Source organism: Athalia rosae, chromosome 7 (assembly GCF_917208135.1).
Source record: "Athalia rosae chromosome 7, iyAthRosa1.1, whole genome shotgun sequence".
Classification (NCBI taxonomy): domain Eukaryota; kingdom Metazoa; phylum Arthropoda; class Insecta; order Hymenoptera; family Athaliidae; genus Athalia; species Athalia rosae.
Genome location: NC_064032.1, coordinates 864442 through 880434, shown reverse-complemented (window position 1 = coordinate 880434; position 15993 = coordinate 864442). Strand labels below are relative to the sequence as shown.

The 15993-nt window shown below is 34.7% G+C and overlaps 4 protein-coding genes and 2 long non-coding RNA genes across 14 annotated transcripts; 3 read left to right on the top strand and 3 right to left on the bottom strand.

The window, feature by feature from the left end:
- Positions 1-169: 169 nt before the first annotated feature.
- On the bottom strand, positions 170-4009 carry LOC105693716 (vacuolar protein sorting-associated protein 26B-like). 3 transcript variants are annotated; one of them, XM_012413824.4, is made up of 7 exons: positions 3897-4009; positions 3152-3373; positions 2903-3046; positions 2264-2658; positions 2100-2206; positions 1513-1724; positions 170-1417 (listed from the first exon to the last, which is right to left on the bottom strand). In XM_012413824.4, the coding sequence occupies exons 2-7, from the start codon at positions 3152-3154 to the stop codon at positions 1157-1159; spliced, it is 1122 nt and encodes a 373-aa protein (XP_012269247.1). In that variant the 5' UTR covers positions 3155-3373; positions 3897-4009; the 3' UTR covers positions 170-1156. The 3 variants fall into 3 exon arrangements, with proteins under 3 accessions (XP_012269247.1, XP_012269246.1, XP_012269243.1); XM_012413823.4 differs by having other exon boundaries at positions 3901-3924; XM_012413820.4 differs by lacking the exon at positions 3897-4009 and having other exon boundaries at positions 3152-3380.
- Positions 2622-3045, top strand: LOC125501824. Its single transcript, XR_007279527.1, has 2 exons — positions 2622-2740; positions 2842-3045. It is a non-coding gene; the product is annotated as an uncharacterized LOC125501824 (long non-coding RNA).
- On the top strand, positions 3679-7045 carry LOC105693715 (aspartate aminotransferase, cytoplasmic). 2 transcript variants are annotated; one of them, XM_012413818.3, is made up of 8 exons: positions 3679-3816; positions 3987-4092; positions 4396-4523; positions 4904-5194; positions 5271-5527; positions 5613-5890; positions 5969-6111; positions 6189-7045. In XM_012413818.3, exons 3-8 carry the CDS (start codon positions 4412-4414, stop codon positions 6332-6334), a joined length of 1227 nt encoding a protein of 408 aa, XP_012269241.1. In that variant the 5' UTR covers positions 3679-3816; positions 3987-4092; positions 4396-4411; the 3' UTR covers positions 6335-7045. The 2 variants fall into 2 exon arrangements, with proteins under 2 accessions (XP_012269241.1, XP_012269240.1); XM_012413817.3 differs by lacking the exons at positions 3679-3816; positions 3987-4092 and adding an exon at positions 4205-4325.
- Positions 7024-8358, bottom strand: LOC105693682 (small integral membrane protein 8). Of its 2 annotated transcripts, none has more exons than XM_020856805.2 (3): positions 8029-8358; positions 7773-7897; positions 7024-7271 (listed from the first exon to the last, which is right to left on the bottom strand). In XM_020856805.2, the coding sequence occupies exons 2-3, from the start codon at positions 7878-7880 to the stop codon at positions 7113-7115; spliced, it is 267 nt and encodes an 88-aa protein (XP_020712464.1). In that variant the 5' UTR covers positions 7881-7897; positions 8029-8358; the 3' UTR covers positions 7024-7112. The 2 variants fall into 2 exon arrangements, with proteins under 2 accessions (XP_020712464.1, XP_020712465.1); XM_020856806.2 differs by having other exon boundaries at positions 8052-8358.
- On the top strand, positions 7265-15851 carry LOC105693714 (solute carrier family 26 member 6-like). 5 transcript variants are annotated; one of them, XM_020856802.2, is made up of 11 exons: positions 7265-7728; positions 12384-12494; positions 12699-12971; positions 13183-13361; positions 13439-13603; positions 13680-13784; positions 13869-14002; positions 14083-14245; positions 14325-14525; positions 14606-14854; positions 14934-15851. In XM_020856802.2, exons 1-11 carry the CDS (start codon positions 7722-7724, stop codon positions 15366-15368), a joined length of 2022 nt encoding a protein of 673 aa, XP_020712461.2. In that variant the 5' UTR covers positions 7265-7721; the 3' UTR covers positions 15369-15851. The 5 variants fall into 5 exon arrangements, with proteins under 5 accessions (XP_020712461.2, XP_020712462.2, XP_012269237.2 ...); XM_020856803.2 differs by lacking the exon at positions 7265-7728 and adding an exon at positions 9127-9659; XM_012413814.3 differs by lacking the exon at positions 7265-7728 and adding an exon at positions 10511-10788.
- LOC125501822 lies at positions 9677-11386 on the bottom strand. The gene is made up of 2 exons (XR_007279523.1): positions 11250-11386; positions 9677-10450 (listed from the first exon to the last, which is right to left on the bottom strand). It is a non-coding gene; the product is annotated as an uncharacterized LOC125501822 (long non-coding RNA).
- Positions 15852-15993: the final 142 nt, after the last annotated feature.

The window sequence follows — 15993 nt, the reverse complement described above, 5'->3', positions numbered from 1 at the left end:
TTTATTCTTTTCGCCGTGTCTCCTGGATCTTTCTTAATTTCTTTATTAATTTTTAATCAATAACAGGATCCCATCTATGTCCTGCTAGCGTCCAATAATATGCAGGCAATGTCACTTTATCTTAAATTCATGTTGAGGTTTTTCCCAGTCTTTAATCGGTTTTTTTTTATCCATTTTTGAATTATTTATTCAATGAGCACATCTCCACGAGTCCTTCGATGCGCCTCATGAATTTATATCGTCCTGGATTAATTCCTGATCGTTTTCTAATTTTTTTCTATTTTTTTCTGATTTTTTCCAAATTTTTTAAAATTTCGTCGCCTCGGAGTCAGTCGGGATTCTTCGGTTTTCCTCGGAAATCGGAGGCAGTAGTCGGTAATTTTTTGGTTTTCCTCGAATATTTGGGGTCGGTCAATACCTTTGCGGGGAACTAAAAAGCATTGACCGACCCCAAATATTCGAGGAAAATGAAATAAATACTACATTGAAATCTGGCATATCTTCATAATATAATTATTAGGACGATAAAATATACAACTAGTTGCATATGATATAATAATATATATATATACAATATTTGACAATTACAATGATTCATAATTAGAATTTTTTTTCTTTTCTTTTCTTTTTGGTCAACAAATAACAGATGAAAAATTAATAAATTTCAATTCGCAGAACCTAAAGAAGTTTTGAGACTCAATAATATTATGCGATCAACTCAATTCCCGGGTCAATTTTTGGGCAATATATGGGACGTTATAAAATGACAATAAACGAGTGGCCGTAGTTCTTTTGGAAAGTTATCTACTACAAAACCACTCACTTGAACGCAACGTTGGGTAAGTTTATATGCTACTTATGATAATATTGTTGTGTATCATTAGATTACATGTACGAAACACTCTGTTCAGATGCAAAATTACCTAAAGTAAGAATTATTATTTCCTTGTATCACCATCGCTCGCATTTCGCTCGAAGTAACTATCCTCACCTCCTATTCAGATTCATTGAAATAACATTTTTTCTTTAGTAATCTTGATTTGAAGTGAACTGGACTCTGCCCTTTCGGTATGTTTAGATTTTTTCTGTTGTTCTTTTTCTCTTCTTTTTTTTGTTTAGTTAAACTTTACAAAATCTTAGAGAGTTTTGACATTATTCAATTATTGTTCTCTGGGCTGGATTCTTTCTCTCCCTCTCCGTCACCTTCTTCCCGTGTCATTCCCTCTATCGGAGCCTGAATCTCATCTGTACCGCTAATACTGTTCTGAGGCTCAGGTCCAGACCCTCCTGACGGAGGTCCATTCGAAGCAACACCCTGTGGAAAACCTGTCTCCGCAGAAACAAGATGCGATGGCATGTGGGGCGAAGCGGATTGTGATTTACGACTCTTTTCACCCTTTCTCCATAACGTTATTTCCTGCAAAGATCGTCGGAACGCATTCATGACACCCACGGAGCAAACAACGCGTAAATTTTAGCTATGGGTGCACCATAAGGTTACGTTGGACTAACCTGTTGCTTGAAATACCGCCGATCTTCCTCGTCCATTAGAACCAAATTGAGATAGTACTTTACGCTGAACTTCTTATTGATATCACGCATCGTAGGAGCAAGGTCGTATCCAGCAAGAAATACTCTAATTGGAATAGATTCACCTCTGACAGGTGCTCCGTCCATTATTTCATATTTGGCTATCGTTTCGTTTTCAGTGAACGTGTGTTGCCCTGCAAATATGTTATCTAGTTATAAATATAGCATTGTTTAATTGCGATCTTTCGAATGAGGAAAAAAAAAAGGAACAGTTCATTCGCTGTTTTCTAAATGCGACGAGCGATACATTTTTTCTAGAGGAAATAATAGAAAATAAAAAACCAAAAAAACCCAACAGTTGTCTGAAACATATGATTCACGGGTGTGCTGCGGCGTTGCAAACAAGCACATTAGTAAGCATAATCTTTTCAAGCTATAATTAGGGGCGTGTCTAGCACTATTGATACTGTGTAATCAGAAGAAACAATACATAAACATTAATCATATAGAGTTCGCCGCGTATCCCGTAGCTAAAAAGCAGATATTATTTCAACGTGTCACATAGTTACCAGAGCCGGTGCTTTCTCTTTTAATAATCGCTATCTCCATGTGTTTGATTTTTATTCTGACTAGCAAGAAATAGATTTTTCCCACTATCACATCCTTCAGATGATACCTTAAAATGAATCAGGCAATGAACATCTTAACAAATGAATTATTTTATGTAACTCACTTGCTTTTGTTGTACTCGAATTCAATGTGTAAGCAATCTTCAATTCCGACTTCCATTTTTATAGGATTATTCATATCGGGATATGAGCTGAGAGTGTGTACCACCAATTCGGACTCTTTAACGACGTCGCTGAGCCTCCGGACAATTGTTACTCTGAGAAAATATCTTAGCCTGACATTAGATCCGGTGTAACTTTCGAATGGTTTTTCAACATTTGCAAACTCAAAAGGGTACACAGTATTGTGCGTTAATTCTCCAGGTCTCGCCAACTCTTTAACCAGGCTTGTAAACTCATGGTGATTACCTCTGTCATAATACAATTCAATCTGTCCGATAAACTCAACCTTCACTCCCTGGTGTTCCAGTTTACCGGCTTTCCTAAGGCTCACATTTATCTGTGAAACAAACGGGATTCACTTAATTTCACACAAAATATGGATTATTGAAAAGCAAATGAATGAGAAATGGATGTTTGTGGTAATCACATTGACCAAGTAAAAAAGTATTCGGATGTCGACAAGTTGATCGATATTCTCTTGGGCATGTGACAAGCGGAGTGTGAAAGACATATCTTGCAGGTTATTTGAGGGCCTGATGGAACGATGATGAAACTTGCAAAAAAATAGTCAATTGTGGTACCTTTCCGGAGACAGTTTCACCGTCATAGTAAAGTAGGTGACGTTCTTTCTTGCCATCCTCAGATTTGATGTCTGCTGTTTTTCTTGTTTCGCCACCATCTAGAATGATTTCAATCTCGGCAGACTGCCCAAACCCAAAGAAACTCTGGCGATAAAAAATTTTTTAAATATAATAAATTAGAGTAAGTATAAAATGCCGATTGAATGAGTGATCAACAACAAGAATAAAATACGGTCAATTATTACTCACCATGTTTCAGATTTAGCACGTACGGTCGAAACAGACTTATAATTTCCTCAGGACTGTAGATTATGGGGCTTGACAACGCGTGAGTAAATTAATTAAAATATCTCCAAGCCATTATTTCCCAATAAACTCGAAATAAGTTTGGTTATTTTTTACTCGCTGTCTTCCAAAAGTCACAAGTTGCCAATATGGCGTCAAACACCCCCACCAACACTCGCTTGCTTGCTGTCAAATGGTCAAATATTTTAAAAAAAGGAAATTACTTCTAACATGGAGCTATCTCCGTTCAAATTTCTTCATCAAATGCTCTCCATATTACACGCAACCTGAGATAATTATCTCACGTTATTCATCAGTAAATTTCCCAAGCGAATTCACCCTGAAATCCTTTGAAATGCAGACGAGCCGTACATTTTATCATGACCATTTTATGCTCTTCCCATTGCTTTTTTACACCCGATATGTATTTTAAGAATATCCATTGGCTAGGGAGCTGCTATCGAATTATGGACACAGTGGAAATACCCAATGAAAATTGCTATTAACAAGATTCTGCTAACCTTAAACGGAAAAAAGGAACAGAATGAATATCGGACACAGTGAATTTCCCGTTCAATGATTTTTGGAAATCATCAGACAATCTCAGAAGATCGTTCGGCAATTGTACGGTAAAGATTTTCATCAAATATTTTGTAATTAAATTCTCCTGTTCAATCTTTCAGTAGAGAGAATAAAAATCTAAACTCACAGACCAGCGACAGTAGAGAGAATTATTTTTTATGTAAGTCAGACCAGACTAAGATTATCCTCTTCTAATTTTAATTTTGAAAAAATCTAGGAATACATGACCGGAAACACGTGCGTTTTGATGGTCGTGTGAACACTTGACGTTTAGAAAAATAGGAAGCCACCGCAAAAGTTACATAAAAGTTCTTATCGTGCTGGTAAGTATTGGTAGCTATATTTACTTTAGGTAGGTATTTTCTTTTTACTATACATGTTTGATGATTACGATTCTACATCAGTGACGTAGATACGCAGATACTTTCATATTTTTCGTAGTCTCGTCCGGCCTATCATTACGCCCATCACGCCCAGTGTATACGTCAGAAAGAGATCTCCAGCGATTTTATCACGTCGCCTTACATTTTTGTGTTTGAAGTTAAAATTTTTATCAGTAAGCAAATTTGTGAGAATCATAGTAGAAAATGTCAAGATTAAACCAATATTTACTCATTAAATTTCAGTTAAAACACCGTTAAAATGCCGAGCAGATTCACCGAGGTGAAACTAGGTCCTCCGATTGAAGTATTTGCCCTTCAGAAGGTCTTCCAGAGCGATCCCCATGAGAACAAGGTCAATTTGACCGTAGGCGGTACGTCTCATTTTGGTTTTTTGAATCAACTAGAGAGAGTATTATAAAAGAATTCATTAGAAAAATCAAATTCTATTAGTCCGAAGACGTGTGTTATCTTATTCTTAACTGAGTTGAAACAAAAAAAATAATAAATTGAGCTTCATAATCCAAGCTGATTAGCTCATGATTGCTTCACATCTATGTATCATAAAACCGTTGTAGATAATAAATATTTGCCCTTGCTCGACCTTCCTAGTATTAATTTAGTTTCTGTTATGTAATATGTGAGGCTATGCCAGGAATTGTACGTCACATAATACATATCGGAATTTATTGACAAAAATATGAAAAGATATACATTTGCTCCGCTTTTTTCATATTTTATTCTTTTATTCCAGCATATCGCACTCATGAGGGTAAAAATTGGGTTCTACCGGTAGTCCGTCAAGTTGAACAAGCGCTGGCTACGGATGAAACTCAAACACATGAATATTTGCCAGTATTGGGATTAGATTCATTTAGTCAGGCAGCTACTAAGATTCTTCTGGGAGCTGATGCAGCACCTATCTTAGAAGGCCGAGCATTCGGAGTTCAATCTCTTTCTGGAACTGGTGCGCTGCGTGTGGCTGCTGAATTCCTTGCTCGTATTCTTCACTTGGATACGTTTTACTGCAGCAAACCAACCTGGGGTAAGAATAATACCACGGATTAAGTTAGTAAGAAAAAATGAATTACGAATTTGAGTAAAAAAAAGTCCAATTTCAGAAAACCACAAGTTGGTTTTTACTAATGGAGGTTTCAAAAATATACGTGAATATCGTTATTGGGATCCTGAAACCCGAGGACTGGACATCGAGGGCATGTTGGCCGACTTGAGAGAAGCACCAGAGAATGCTGTTATAATTTTACATGCTTGTGCTCATAATCCAACAGGCTGTGATCCAACTACTGAAGAATGGTCTAGGATTGCAGATGTTATCGAGGAAAAAAATCTATTTCCAGTGTTTGATTGTGCCTATCAAGTACGATTTTCATTTTCATGTCCTCCTTATTTTCCCAAAATGTCAATAACACTTATTCGGAGTTGAGTTTTTTTTCGGCTCGCAGGGTTTTGCTAGTGGTGATTTGGAGCGTGATGCACAGGCAGTTCAGCTCTTTGTAGCTCGCGGCATCGAAATGATCTGCACGCAAAGTTTTGCCAAAAATTTTGGCTTGTATAACGAGAGAGTCGGCAATTTGGTTGTCGTTATGTCCAATAGCAAGGATATTGTGCAAGTTAAATCGCAACTTACTCTGATTGTGCGAGGAATGTACAGCAATCCACCAAACCATGGCGCACGTATCGTTGCAACGGTCTTAAATAATCCAGATCTGTTTGAGCAATGGTAAATTTTGATGGAAATTTTATTGGTAGTTGTATATAGATTGCTATCACTTGAAAAAATTATTGTTCTAAAACACAGGAAGGATCATATTCGCACGATGTCTGGAAGAATAAAACAGATGCGAGAGGGACTCTATGATAGATTGCAAAGACTGGGAACTCCTGGGTCTTGGGAACACATCAAAAAGCAAATTGGCATGTTTTCGTACACCGGATTAAACGGCAAGTACAAACCTTTGTTGTAATTAGCCAGAAGAAGATACAGAAATATAAACAAAAAAGTGATTTAAATTTTTCAGAACGTCAAGTTGAGCACATTATGGACCACCATCATATTTATCTATTGCGCAGCGGTCGAATCAACATGTGTGGTTTAAATGAAAAGAATTTGGATTATGTGGCAAAAGCCATCCACGATACTGTGATCCAATTCCCAAACGCATGATGGAAATGACCTCTCTCTGAACATCAAAACTCAGAGTCGCACGATGTAGGAAAAGGTATTGAACGAGTTATAGAGAATATGCGTGAAATAGGTCAGTCACAAATTTTAAGAATCAATTCATAATTGGACATTTTTTTCGGAGCATCCACGTTTTACAGCAAAACTTGACATGAAGTTATTCAACTTTTGAATTACTGCTCATTGTCGATGCGTGAATCATCCGGGTAGTTAATTCGAGGACATAAAAACGTCCGAAAAATAGTACAAAGAATCAAAGTAATCGGAATTTATTTGCAACGAAATTTAGTAACGATTTGACACTTTACTAAAAGAAAAGCAAATCTAATAATGCCAAAATTATCTCTATCCAATTCTATTTCCAGTTGAAAAAAAAGGGAACTAAGCGTCAACTTTTAGACCTTGATTGCATTTCTTCTTTGTAGAAAAAGAAACTAGTTTAAATTCAAAAATAATAGTAACAAATCATTTCTGTATTAATTCTGCATTTAGCGATTCCTACTACACCCTTAATTAATCAATAACGGCAAGTGATATGAAGCTTGAAATGACACAGTTAGCGGTGATTGAAAATACTCTGTAACGTTTGCAAAAACTGAGCACTCTAAATGGTAGATGAATATGTAAATATGTTATGAATTAGAGGCGACTCATAATATATAATATATAAATAAAATCCACAGTAAGTATTTATTTATCAGAAAATGATTTAACTACAGTTAAAATATACCTCATCGAAGCAAAAGGGAAAAAAGAAGTGTCAGTCATTCCATTTTGATGTTCTTTTTTTAAAGGTTTCCTTGCCGTCTCCTTCGATTGCAGAGTAGTACCCCATTCCTTCGTACTTGCTACGCATGTAGTATATGTAACCAGCGCATCCAGTCATGGCCACAACACCCAAAGCCATTATTACCGCATTCTGAAAGTACGAAATAACAATTACTATCTGAATAACTCGCTCATGTGACTCGAGAGACAGATCAAAAGGGGGAAAGTTCTCGGACTGTAAATTACCATCCAGTCACGAGTGTCTATAACTTCCTATTTATGTGAAAAAAAAGCAACAACAATGAACTGCTTTGATTGGTACTTCTTGGTTTTATCAATAAGGTTATCAGGGAGAGTATGTTGACTCAAACGAAAGCCATTGAATCGTCAGCAACTGGATATAGTAGTAATTGTGAATGGTATAAAAAGACGAGGAGAATTACCATCTGGGTTTACTTGTCAGTTTGCGAGTAAAACAAAATAATATATCTCAGTCAGAAGAAGAGATCAGAATAGTATATTATAAATACATCCTCTCTCTGGATCTCACCCTAGGATTTTTTTCTTTCATTTTCATCAAAAAGATCAAACATAGAGAAAAATGTACGGTGAGCATTATTCTTTAATTACAATTAATGGAAACTCTACTTACCGGTTTCACGTAAAGCTCGTAATTAACAGCTCTAAAGAGCATGGTACTTCGTAATGAGCGTAATCCATCTCCTGGTTTTGGGTTTGGAGCATTTTTATCCCCTGACATTCTTAGTTTCTAATTTCCTACGTGAAATCAATTAAGAAATGAGACAAATTTTTGGCATTATAATTTTCTTAATGAAAATTGCTTTGCTGATGAAGTAAGACTTCAGCATTAGGTAAATACGGGTGATTGAAAATCTTTGAATATTTACTAGAAATAATCCACAGTATTAACTTTATAAAATTGTTCTTCAACCCTCAACAATTCCTCGTCTATTCTTTCATCATTTTAAGTACACTGAACCAAGAAAGAATTAATAGCTGCACGCGATTTTCCACGTTGCATAACCTCATGAAGTAGCACCGCGATTTTTCACTCGCAACTTGTTACAGAAATTGTAATTAATTATGTAAAAGACAGAGTCTGAAGACTTTTCAAAAAACTCCTTCAAGTTTAATTTAATTCAATCACTTGTGAATATATTTTACTCATCAGCTACTTTTTGACAGCTTCTTTTTAAATAACTTTTATGGTGCCCTCAGCGACCTCTGTTATAAAAAAAAAAGCTCCAGCCACGTGCAAGTTGGCTTGCCTACAATACGGCGTTTTAAATGTTTATAACAAAAAAAAAAAATTTATTTTATAACAAAAATATTATCAAATGTTCAAAACTTTATTGAAAATATCTAAAAAATAACAATCAAACGTGTTCATTTGTTAATTTTGAATTAATCTTGAGATCCAAAAAGAATTTCTGATCGTTCGTTTCCATAATTAAATAGCAGAAAACTCGACCCTAATTGGCAATCCTCTGATCGTTTGTATTGAAAAGTCAAAATAATTAACTTTCGCTACCGCAATACTTAAGCCTTTCAAGATAAGCATATTAAATATACCATGATATACGATGAGGTATATTTATACCCACAGAAACTTGACCGCTAATTACAAATCTATCCGAAGGCGTAATTTGCTGTCTGATTAGATAACTTTTAGAATTATTTGAAAACATAATTTACAACTCTATTGTCCTAATTAATGTACAGAATCTCAAATATTAACACTACAGACATAGATATATTGAACCATATCAATATATCTATGCTACAGATATAGATTTTTTAGAATTTTTTTTTCAGAGTATCAAAAACGCTCTTAATTTTACAAATAAAAATCGGAATTCAAAAATAGCTGGCCTGAACAAAAATGTTCAAAAAATATCTTAGAGCTCGGACCATCACTGATCAAATCAAGAAGTTTAGTTGAAGTAGACAGTCCCGTGTACAGCAAAATATTTAATAAAGTTACAGTAAAAACAAGGATAAAAATTTTCTTGAGCAAACACAAACGCATGCCTAACACTTGTAAAAGTAGCGACCAGTGGTCATTGCGTCAGGGGTTTGGTTGAATGTGTATACACCAATACAAATAGAATCCATTGACCGTAGAGCCAGTACGAATACAAACATCTATCTTTGCAAATATGTACCCAAGTATTATTGGTATATTACAACAAGCCAGAACCATGCCGATTCAGTTTCCCCAACGCAGTTGTGGCAAAATGATCAGATATTCACAGCAACGATTTTTATTATTTTAATGTTGAAGAAGCAAAAAAAATTATAAGGAAGTTATTCAATTAAATCCTACCTAAAATAATTAATCTTTGTTTAACAACGATGTTAAACTGTACCGTGAAATGGGGATACAATAGTTGATAAATAAAAATAGTTATTTTCAAAATTGCTTTTTTTATCTTAACTAGTTATTTATTTTGGTGAGATTAGTGCGAACATAATTTCGATACCAATTTGTCAAGAAATAATTATTCAAAAAAAAAAGGTGATTAAAAATTATAATTTTATTACATAATATTTAATTTTATTTTTATCATTCAAAGTCAATGCTAAGGAGACACGTGATATTTGTTGTTAACATTATTATTAGCATTGTTGGTGTTGTTATTATTATTTACAAAATTGAAGTGTAGATTAAATGTTACGTGGCGTGATCTATTGAATGTATAATCTTTTGATGTGAGTTGCGAAACTGATGTTCAGTTAATGTAATATTAAAATTTGTGATCTCACCACAAGAAGGAGAAAAATAATGCTCGTAATAGTTTGTAATTGCGAATAATACTAAGAATGAGGTACCCTGAAACATGAATAGAAAACGACGAGTAAAGAAGTGAAAAAACGAGAGACGATATATTTAATAATTTATCGATGACCATGAGAAATCTTTTAGAATTTGAATGAAGCGAAAGTGTTCTAAACAATTTTAAAGTTACAATTTTTTTATCAACGATTAATTTCAGGGTAACGGCTGAGTAAAACCTTGATGTTTCTATTCACTGGGAACAATTATATTAATTGTTTGCTCGTCTTGACAAACTTGTTATAAATTCAAACTATCTGGGATGACAGAACAACGTCTTCAATGACGTCAAACGACCCATCATAAAAATTAAGAATAGCGAACGATAATTATTTATAGTACATCTTACAATTAAGTATGTGTATTGTAAACTTAGCTGTTTAGGCTGTTGATTATCATCTTATTTTTGTGTATAAAGTATCTTAAGAATTTCGCCAGAATAGCTTCGCTCGGTTATTACCAGAAACAATTAGCTGAAAATAGAATTTGCAGTAGAGTGTAGTGAATCGGAGAGAAGGGTATGGAAAAAAGAAATTTGAATTTATCTACTTGATAAATTTCAAACCCGCGTTGCGATAATTCCTAAGCAGATGAGACATGCGCAGAGAGAAGAAATTTTGTATCCTAATAATAATAATAACAACAATAATAATAATAATAACAGATACAGATACTAAACCAATATTCAAAGTGACAGCTGCACGTGCTGTTCGCGTTGCGGTGCAGTGCAGTGCAAACCGTTGCAGTTTTTGAATAAAAATAATGTACAGTTCGTGTGTGAATATAATAAGACAAAAATGGCTAATCAATCGTCAGTCCACATTACACATCGTTATTATATCAAATATACTTTATTTACATATAACGTTTTTCGCGTTATCAAGTGGTTTGAACGAAATCGACGACTCGAATATTCAGTCAAAGTTAAATGAAAAATGAATTCCAATGACAGATCAGCAGCTACAGCATCTTCAGATGCACATTCTAGTCTGAGTCGAGATGCGGTTATTGAAGCTGAATTGCGTGCGTCATAATCTGCACAATACAAAGAATTTTTCAGTTTTTTTTTTGTTCAATTTTATCACCATTCTCGAATACTTGAAACTAATATGCTGCTGATCCCTGTAATCCGTCCTATACGAATATCTTCGAGTTTATTCCGATCAACTTGAACTAGGTTATTGCAAAAATAAGCACAAGGTTATGAACCAAGGATACATTCTGTCGTTCAAGTTGAAACAACTAACAATAAAATCTATTTACCGTACTCACACTCACTTCCTTGAAAACTTTGCACACGTCAAACACTAACAGTAAATTGTTGTCCGATGAATACATTTCGATGTTGTATAATCTCTTGTAGTTAAAAATCAAATTATACTCATATTTCTCTGCTATGCATCATCAAGAATGACTAAGAAAAGCACAGTTTGCTTAATTTATCAAGTAGGTAATCATAACGACCCTGCGTTTTAACACAGGTCAAAGTTCACTTGTGCCATAGATCTATGTCTATTGAAAATGCATCAAGAAACAATTAATAACTTCATAAGTTTTACCTCCAAGGTTATGTCGGTATCAAGACATTTCCCAAACTCTGTTGAACGTTTGATTTATTTGTCACTTTTCATTTGATAATTATCACTACGGAAATAGGCACATATTTTAGTGTTTACATAACTACAGAATGATAAGGCTTGTACCTGAGACATTGAGTAATTTTTTTACCACCTCTTCACATACCGTGTAGCCCAAATCATTATAAATGAAAACACTCTTGTAAAAGAAACCACTGAAATGTAGCCGATATTATTTTATAATTATATAAACTTATTGCTCTCATGTTACCACGTATCATGCTTGAATGTTAATTGAACTATCTCATATGGCCTTCTTATTTAATAGGAGAGAAAGCGAGGATAATTGTTCTATTTGATTTTAATATTGTCATGTAGAGGCAATAATATCCTAGGTGTATTTAAATTTTGATGTTTTGACAAAGCTTTTTGTTAAAGACCTTTTAAGACTAGTAGCCTGATAATGAGTCGAATCACATTAAATCTCTGCGAGTATATTTTGAAAGTTTGACATAGGTGAAAAAATTTAAGCCACCATATACACAACTCGCACCGTCTTGTAAGATTAGAACTTATCTCTCCATGGTTGATTTTAGATTATAGAGAACATGATTTGTACGAGCAGCTATCAATTTTACTGATTATATTTGGAGCTGTGCATGAACTTGATTCATTGCAAAGTTGACTTTTAGCTAGTCTCAATGTCAAATATAGTTGAAAACAGCAGCATCTTTTGAAAATTTGAAAAACCATTCTAGAGAGCATCAATTATATTTTTTCTGCGTTCGTATGTTCACGACGATTAATTTGAAAATGTGGTACAATACAGGTAGCATGGATAAAGAGGACAGAGCACTGAGGCAGCTACACGTCAACAGACCTCTTTACGAACAAGATGCACTGAACAGAGCATACCATTATGAGAAGCCAAAGTCTTCCTGTGAGTATTTATTTGAAGATTTTGAATCTATGTGACTCTTAAACATGGTATGTTTGGAAAACGGCCGTTGCCAATTATTTGTAACAAAACTGTCGAGTCATTGGCAAAGTGGATTTACATTATTCTTGATCAAAAAATTGAATTGTTTATTTGTAAAAGAATGTTAATGGAGTAATTCTTTTGTACATTCCTTTCCAATTCTAGTTATTAGCGATACGAAAGAGGTTCTTACACCAGACAGCTGTGGATCGTTCATTACCTCTATGGTACCAGCGCTGAGCTGGCTGAGAACTTACAAATGGAGAAAAAATGGAACCTATGATTTAATATCCGGACTTACAGTTGCTATCATGCATATACCTCAGGGATTAGCCTACGCTCTACTTGGAAATGTACCACCGGTCGTAGGCATATACATGGCTTTCTTCCCAGTATTAGTATACTTTTTTTTAGGAACATCCAAGCACGTTTCCATGGGTAAACACAAATTAACACAAATTAGATAAAGAGAATCGATCAACCAGTACTATTTTAACAATATTAACTAAAACCATCTGTTTCTTCTTCAATTTAATCGAACCTAGAGCGTAGATATTGTCCGCTCTTTTCCTAGTGAAAATTTTATTGTAGTCTCAAATGGTGATTTTAGCAACAAACTTCATTTGGTTTTTTTCATATGTCAAAACAGGTACATTTGCAATCGTCTGCCTCATGACAGGTAAGGCGGTGCAAACTCATGCAACCTTACCAGATGCATTAGGAAAATTCAATGAAACAAATGGCACAACGATAACAGGTTTATCATCCGAGCATTATACTCCTATAGAGATTGCCACGGCTATCACTTTCATGGTGGGATTAATTCAGGTACGCAAATAATTTTCTGACCTACGAGGGAGGGTCATGATTGACGATGTAATTGCCAAAATTCAATTTTCTTTCAGTTAGCAATGTACTTATTCAGACTTGGTATAATCAGCACTCTTCTTAGCGAAACATTAGTTAATGGTTTCACGACTGGTGCTGCTGTACACGTACTCATGTCTCAAATACAAGATCTCCTTGGCTTGCGCCTACACAAGGGCAAGTCAATCTTTAAGTTAGCAGCTGTAAGTACGAGGATAATTAAATGTACTGTAATTTTTTTATTACTAACACCACTTCAGATGTGCATAACTTTTTCAGACTTGTATCGCCATTTTTGAGGAACTACCAAATATAAATGTGACCGCAGCTATAGTCTCAACAATTGCGATTATAATTATGGTTTTCAATAACGAAATCCTCAAGGTGAAAATGAAATTTTACTCCACATCTTTGCGTTGCTCTTGATTTAAGAAGGAATTCAAAGTGAAACTTGTTATTATTTTCCAGCCATATTTTGCCAAAAAATGCAGCATACCAATACCCATTGAATTAATAGCTGTTGTCACCGGCACATTGGTTTCAGAGTATGGAAATTTACCAGGACTATATGGTATTGCAACCGTTGGTAATATTCCTACAGGGTATGTTTGACGCTCAGTTTTAATTATACAACACATTAATTATTATTCTATTAATTTAAAAAAAAAACATTATTTCATAGATTGCCAGATGCAAAACTTCCCAGGTTTTCGTTACTGCCTTCCATTGCACTGGACAGCATCGCAATTACCATGGTGTCTTACACAATAACAATGTCAATGGCTCTGATATTTGCGCAAAAATTAAACTACGAAGTAGATTCAAATCAGGAACTTTTCGCTATGGTAAATTTTCCGTTTACTGATATCTGATCGATTATTAATAATTTTGAAGTGTCCAATAAGTACAGTCGCTTACTTACAGGGAACTAGCAATATCGTTGGATCTTTTTTTTCTTGTATGCCCGTAACTGCATCGCTTAGCCGGTCATTGATTCAGCAAACAACGGGTGGAAGAAGCCAACTGGCGAGTATAGTCTCCTGCGGAATTCTACTTACGATTCTTTTATGGATCGGACCATTCTTTGAACCGTTGCCAAGATGCATACTCGGAGCAATCATTGTTGTAAGTGTTATTTAAATTATTAGATCCGATGTAGCGCATGAAATTTTGATAACGTCGGTCACGATACCGTTTACTTGTAGGTAGCCTTAAAGGGTATGCTATTCCAAGCCATGGAGTTGAAGAGATTCTGGAAACTAAGTAAATTAGACGCGAGTGTATGGATTGTTACTTTTTTCACTGTCGTGATCTTCAATATAGACGTTGGTTTGGTAGTTGGATTGCTCGTTTCGTTGGCAAGTATCTTCGTGCAATCAATTAAGCCGTACACGTGTTTACTAGGTCACATTCCCAACACCGATTTGTACTTGGACTTGAACCGATTCAAAGGCGTAAGTTTAATCATGCGAAAAATTCCCCGTGGACTACTAATGACTATACCCATTTGATTGTTTTGATTTTTCATTACAGACGACAGAACTTTGTGGAATAAAAATATTCCATTATTGCGGCGGTTTAAACTTCGCAAATTCCGGCCATTTGAAATCAGAATTATTCAGATTGGTCGGAATCATTCCTCGACAGGTTATAGAAGAGAGAAAAAAATTAGCAAAACGAGGATTATATCCCGATCAACATGGTAGCGATGAAAAAGAAGTCTTAAGATGTATTATAATTGATCTCAGCGCCCTTAGCTACGTTGATCCTACAGGTATAAATACTTTGAAGTTTTTAGCTTCTGAATTTGAAAAAATAGAAGTCCCCATTTATCTAGCGGGTTGTTCAGGCCCAGTTTTTGAGCAGATAGTGAAGTGTGATTTATTGGACAAAACAAATCCAAGGTTCAAAATATTTGCAGCTGTACATGACGCCGTGAGTTTTACACAGCATGAGCTATTCAAATGACAGATTAATTTTTTTTTTCTCGTATAGTTAGGTCAGTTCCGAAGGCAAATTCCCTATCGGTGAAGATGAATATTTTTTTATCACGTATAGAAAGATAACATTATTTTTTTATATGTATGTAGTCCAGCCCTCTACTTAGAAATCATGAGTATTTTTAGTCGAAGCAGAACTTAGCGTCAAAATTTTGAGACACTTTCTGCTTAGAATCTATAGACAGAAACGCTCAATGGAAGAAAGATACTCAATTTATCGTAAAATTCCGGCTTCGACTGTATTGTTATAGCCCATATTTTAAACGTCATTGAAACATGAAAATATTTGTCCTTATTTTTAGAGTTATCGTGCATACCTGTAACTAGTACATACGTATGTTCACAGAAGTTAGTTTACATTTCAGTGATGAATATCATGCATCTCATTGTACATTTAGATAAAAATTGATGCTTTGAAGGAAATATAAAAAAATTTGTTAATTTTTAGAAATTCTAAGATCGTTCAATTATTTGTTATCTTTGTTAATAATACGTACCCTCTGTGTATACCAATGAAGAATATGCTGATTTTGGTAATTGTGAATTTTTCAAAATTTAAGGTATGGTATTTGAACTTAAAAAAATAATAATTC